Consider the following 5,939-nt stretch of genomic DNA (forward strand, 5'->3'; position numbering starts at 1 on the left):
CCACTCTCTGGGTGACGACATTTCTCTTCATCTCAGTCTGAAATGGTCTACCCGGTGTCCTTAGACTGTGACCCCCTGCTTCTGAACTCCCTGGTCATTGGGAACATCCTTCCTGTCTCGTCCTGTTAGAATTTTATTGGTTTCTATGAGATCTCCCCCTTTATTCCTCTAAACTCCAGTGGATATAATTCTAACCGTTCCAGTCTGTCTTCATACATCAGTCCTGCCATCCCAGGAATCAGTCTGGGAAGCCTTTGCTGTACTCCCTCCATCACCAGAACATCCTTCCTCAGATAAGGAGACCCAAACTGCACACAATACTCCAGGTGTGGTCTCACCAAGGCCCTGTCCAACTGCTCCTGTACTCGAACCCTCTCACTATGAAGGCCCAACATCCCATTGACCTTCTTCACCTCCTGCTGCCCCCTGCAGGCTTACTTACAGTGACTGGTGCACAAGGGCACCCAGGTCTCACTGCACCTCCCCCTTTCCCAATCTCTCGCCACTCAGAGAATAATCCACCTTCCTGTTTTTGCTCCCAAAGTGGATAACCTCACATTTACCCACATAAGCTGCATCGGCTATACATGTGCCCATTCACTCAACGCGTCTGTAGAAGACGTTAAAAGACATTCACTGGGTCAATAGAGAGACACTAATTCCTTTGATTGGGGTGGGGAGGAGAGCAGGAAGTCTAAATCGAGATTGAGTCCCAGTGAGGAAGGGGAGCTGGGTGGCATCACTTGAAAGCTCCAAAACGAAAATGGATTAGGTTGCCATCGGGCCTAGGTGTGAACAAGTGGCAAGGTGTGTGGAAAGGGGTTAGATTGAGATTAAGGTTTAGATTTAAATTTATTGTCTTGTGTACCCAAGCACAGGAGGACAGTGAAAAGTGTCACCATTCCCGGTGCCAAAAGTGCAAAGTCCTAGGTACAAGCAGAGAAAAATACAACACTAAAAATTATGTAATGTAATCTAAGCTAAAAGGTTTCATCACCACAGTTCGGTTTTAGTACAAAGTAGAAAAATAAAATTCAAAAGTAAACATTACAATTCTTTGTTACGGGTTCAGTCGGAATTGAACAGCAGGAGAGTTTGGGGGCTGAGTTTGTTGCTTAATTGCTGTTTCGACAGCACTCTCACAAGCTCGCTTACCGTTTATCGAAGTTCTCCTTGCAATCTCCCACAGTACAAGACCGAATGCCCAGATGTCTGTCGCTTTATATGACTCGAAGCTGTTGGTGCGGATTGTCTCATCCAGCACCTCCGGAGCCATATAGCGCTTGGTCCCGACTTTGGGATTGTTTCCGACGTCCAGGAAGTCATTGCTCTGGGAGTGGATGACTGCTAAGCCTGGAAGGAGAAAAGATCCCAGTGAGTTGGTCAGCTGAACAAAACATAGACAGGCTCAAAGAGGCACAGAAACAGGCGGAGTCAATGCTTGAAGCTGCAAAGGGCTCCATACTGTTGAAGGAGGTGTCGAGGGCAAATGCCCCTCGCAGCAGTCGGGGGCTCTGAGTTTGTGAAGTGAAGAACCAGGGACAGTATCTGCTGCCAAAGCATTCACAAGGATCCGATCTGGTCTCTCCCAGCAGATCTTCTGTGTCAGCCTCCAACCAGCTCTGTCCCCACTCCCAGTACTGCTTCCCGTTCACTCAGTCCCACCTCCCCATTCCCCGTCTCCCACTCCCATCACGTCCACCTGCATAAATACTGTCCCCCCAGCCAAAAAAAAACCCTCTCTCTGCCTCTGCCCTACATCCCCACAAATCCTCCTCCTCCTCCCCCTCCCCCCCAACCCCATGTCCCCCTCCTACTGCTGATTGGCTACTGAGTTCATGCAGGCATCTTCATGCTGATTGGATAGTGATTGGGCATGGGCTATTTGCTGCTGATTGGCTATTGATTCCGTACAGAGCTGAAAATGTGTTGCTGGAAAAGCGCAGCAGGTCAGGCAGCATCCAAGGAACAGGAGAATCGACGTTTCGGGCATGAGCCCTTCTTCAGGAAGGATTGCCGACAGGCAGCTTGCTGCTGATTGGCTATTGATTGCCTACAGGCAGCTTGCTGCTGATTGGCTATTGATTGCCGACAGGCTTCTTGCTGCTGATTGGCTAGTGATTGTGCACAGGAATATTGCTGCTGATTGGCTATTGATTGTGCGCAGGCATCTTGCTTCTGATTGGCTATTGATTGCCGACAGGCAGCTTGCTGCTGATTGGCTATTGATTGTGCACAGGAATATTGCTGCTGATTGGCTATTGATTGTGCGCAGGCATCTTGCTGCTGATTGGCTATCGATTGCCTACAGGCAGCTTGCTGCTGATTGGCTATTGATTGCCGATAGGCAGCTTGCTGCTGATTGGCTATTGATTGTGCGCAGGCATCTTGCGGCTGATTGGCTATCGATTGCCTACAGGCAGCTTGCTGCTGATTGGCTATTGATTGCCGATAGGCAGCTTGCTGCTGATTGGCTATTGATTGCCTACAGGCAGCTTGCTGCTGATTGGCTATTGATTGCAGACAGGCAGCTTGCTGCTGATTGGCTATTGATTGTGTGCAGGCATCTTGCTGCTGATTGGCTATTGATTGTGCGCAGGCATCTTGCTGATGATTGGCTATTGATTGCCTACAGGCAGCTTGCTGCTGATTGGCTATTGATTGTGTGCAGGCAGCTTGCTGCTGATTGGCTATTGATTGTGTGCAGGCAGCTTGCTGCTGGTTGGCTATTGATTACCTACAGGCATCTTGCTGCTGACTGGCTATTGATTGTGCACAGGCATCTTGCTGCTGATTGGCTATTGATTGTGCACAGGCATCTTGCTGCTGATTGGCTATTGATTGCCTACAGGCAGCTTACTGCTGATTGGCTATTGATTGTGTGCAGGCATCTTGCTGCTGATTGGCTATTAATTGTGCACAGGCAGCTTGCTGCTGATTGGCTATTGATTGCGTACAGGCAGCTTGCTGCTGATTGGCTATTGATTGTGTGCAGGCATCTTGCTGCTGATTGGCTATTAATTGTGCACAGGCAGCTTGCTGCTGATTGGCTATTGATTGCGTACAGGCATCTTGCTGCTGATTGGCTATTGATTGCCTACAGGCAGCTTGCTGCTGATTGGCTATTGATTGCCTACAGGCAGCTTGCTGCTGATTGGCTATTGATTGCGTACAGGCATCTTGCTGATGATCAGCTATTGATTGTCTACAGGCAGCTTGCTGCTGATTGGCTAGTGATTGTGTGCAGGCAGCTTGCTGCTGATTGGCTATTGATTGCGTACAGGCAGCCCGCTGCTGATTGGCTATTGATTGTGTACAGGCATCTTGTTGCTGATTGGCTATTGATTGCGTACAGGTAGCCCGCTGCTGATTGGCTATTGATTGTGTACAGGCATCTTGTTGCTGATTGGCTATTGATTGCATACAGGTAGCTTGTTATAAGTTGGCTATTGATTGCGTACAGACAGCTTGCTGCTGATTGGCTATTGATTGCATACAGGCTTCTTGCTGCTGATTGGCTAGTGATTGTGCACAGGAATATTGCTGCTGATTGGCTAGTGATTGTGCGCAGGCTTCTTGTTGTAAATTGGCTATTGATTGCGTACAGACAGCTTGCTGCTGAATGACTATTGATTGCATACAGGCTTCTTGCTGCTGATTGGCTATTGATTGCCGACAGGCAGCTTGCTGCTGATTGGCTAGTGATTGTGCACAGGACTATTGCTGCTGATTGGCTATTGATTGCGTACAGATATATTGCTACTGATTGGCTATTGATTGTGCGCAGGCATCTTGTTGTAAATTGGCTATTGATTGCGTGCAGGCATCTTGCTGCTGATTGGCTATTGATTGCGTACAGGCTGCTGATTGGCTATTGATTGTGTACAGACGTCTTGGTGACCAGTGACATACAGGTATCTTGCTGTTGTTTACTATGTTTTCTATTCTGCTAACCAGTGTTTGGTCCTGAAAGATGGTTACATATTTTTCCCGAAATATACACTTGGCAAGGAAAGCTGTGGCATCATTCTATCATTTGGGTAAGACTGAGGTCAAGAAAGAGGCTGCATTGAAATAGCCCTGCCTCACATTTCACAGGAAGTAACCACGTGTTGCAATGATCAGCCATTTTGGATCTGCAGCAGTGAATGAGTGATATTGTCAGAGGGAGGGATGTTGGTCAGTACACCAAGAGCGCGACCTGATATTTTCCAAACACTGCTGTAGGATTTCTAGGAGGTTAGCTGAGGCAATGAAATGGGGTGACATTGCTTTGATTTTAATATTTTACCTGAGAGACAACTCTGATCACCAGCGTCCCCTCGCCATGGCACTCTGCTGCCATCTGGAGTGGGGCTTGAATTTGAACCCACAACCCTATTGACATCACTTGGTTGGCAATTATGCCCAGAGTATCGCACACTCATCACCAAGTGGTTAAAGAAATTTGCTGGTGTCTGGAAATCATTTAAAGACTGCTTAGGACACGGAGGGGAAGTGAATAAGGAAAATTAAAACCACTAAGCCAAAATATATTTCTTTCAAGTGGTTTTGGACATTATTAAGCAATCCATCTGTGTGGAATGGTGTCACTCTGTGTCCGCAAATACCATTTTAGGGAATGATAGAGCAGACCACTAGGCCACAGGCTCAGGCGTATGAGTTGGCTGAGGCAACGTCAGCCATTGGAGAGGGGAGAGGGATTTAGCCTGTCCCCGGTCATTATTTTAGTGAAGTAAAGATGCAAATTACAAGCATGGGCAGAATTCATTTGCCAACATCCACTCCCCTTATTGGTTAACGGGGGGAATTGATAGCGAAGAGGAAAATGGTGAGGCCTTGTTGATTCAGACCTGCGCAAAACCCTCTCCCAGCCGACAGAGCTGAAGACTGATTGGTGCAGGCAGGGAAGTTCAAAACAGAAGAAACATCAGTCACAGCAGAGGGGTAAGATTCATGAGAAACTGGGCCAGGTGGGAGGTTTGGAGATTAGATCCTGTCAGATCTCATGGTTTGTATTTTTTAGCTGCTTTGACGTCCAGGAGTGAGAGATCTGGCTAAAGCAGAAGCAGCGCTAAAATTGAAAATGAAAAAAACACACCAAGAAACAAAAACAGAAATTGCTGGAGAAACTCAGCAGGTCTGGCAGCATCTGTGGAGCGAGAGAGTACAGTTTCGAGTCCGGTCACCCTTCCTCAGAGCTAAAAGGTCAGGTTGAAGAGTTATTAAAGAAGGAGGAGAGTGGCACATGGGGAAGATACCATGCAGACAGCTCAACTTGGAGGTGAAGCTGGGAGGGGAGGGCGTGAAGTAAAGGGTAAGGAAAGTTGAGCACAATGTTACTGGGTTGCCAGACCCTGAGCCAGTGAAAGCTCACAGAGAGCGTGTAGCTGGTTAGTCGGTGTTACCTAGGTCTGCGATGCAACACTGTTTGTTTCTCTTGACGAGAATGTTTCGGCTTTTGAGGTCTCGGTGGGCGATGGCGGCCTTGCCGGGCGTACCAATGATCTCCGCGTGCAAGTGGACCAGGCCGCTGATGATGGACAGCGCGAGTCTCAGGCAGCCCTCTGTGTCGACCGTGTTACACTGCAGGTAGTCGTACAGCGAGCCGTTCTCGTGGTAGCGCGTTATGAGCCAGAGCTGGGTACTCGAGTTCCGTGACGTCATGTCCGAGGCGATGAACCCTGGAGGGAGGGAGGGAGGAAACAGCTGGTCAGACTCTCATCGGGGACGCAGCAGGATGAGCTCTTCCGAATCATCGAGGCCCCAAAACGATGGCGATCAGCACAAAGGGGGCTCAATTCCATTCTGCCGAAATTCACAGACACGTGGAGAAATGAACAGGAACGGGGACTAGGCCCCTCGATACAGACGGGAATATATAGGAACGGGGAGTAACTCCCCTCGATACAGACGGGAATATATAGGAACGGGGAGTA

The 5,939-nt window shown here is 48.5% G+C and overlaps 1 protein-coding gene across 1 annotated transcript in view; it reads right to left on the reverse strand.

Annotated features, from left to right (window-relative positions):
* Positions 1 to 891: 891 nt before the first annotated feature.
* LOC122546908 (activin receptor type-1-like) overlaps positions 892 to 5,939 on the reverse strand; it is a 17,388-nt gene continuing 12,340 nt past the window's right edge. The window contains exons 6-7 of the mRNA XM_043685520.1: positions 5,409 to 5,684; positions 892 to 1,353 (exon numbers count right to left, since the gene is read on the reverse strand). Of these exons, the coding sequence (XP_043541455.1) occupies positions 1,061 to 1,353; positions 5,409 to 5,684 (569 nt within the window). The 3' untranslated portion in view covers positions 892 to 1,060. The remainder of the gene's footprint in view (positions 1,354 to 5,408; positions 5,685 to 5,939) is intronic.

This window comes from Chiloscyllium plagiosum, unplaced genomic scaffold, assembly GCF_004010195.1.
Source record: "Chiloscyllium plagiosum isolate BGI_BamShark_2017 unplaced genomic scaffold, ASM401019v2 scaf_11098, whole genome shotgun sequence".
Classification (NCBI taxonomy): Eukaryota; Metazoa; Chordata; class Chondrichthyes; order Orectolobiformes; family Hemiscylliidae; genus Chiloscyllium; species Chiloscyllium plagiosum.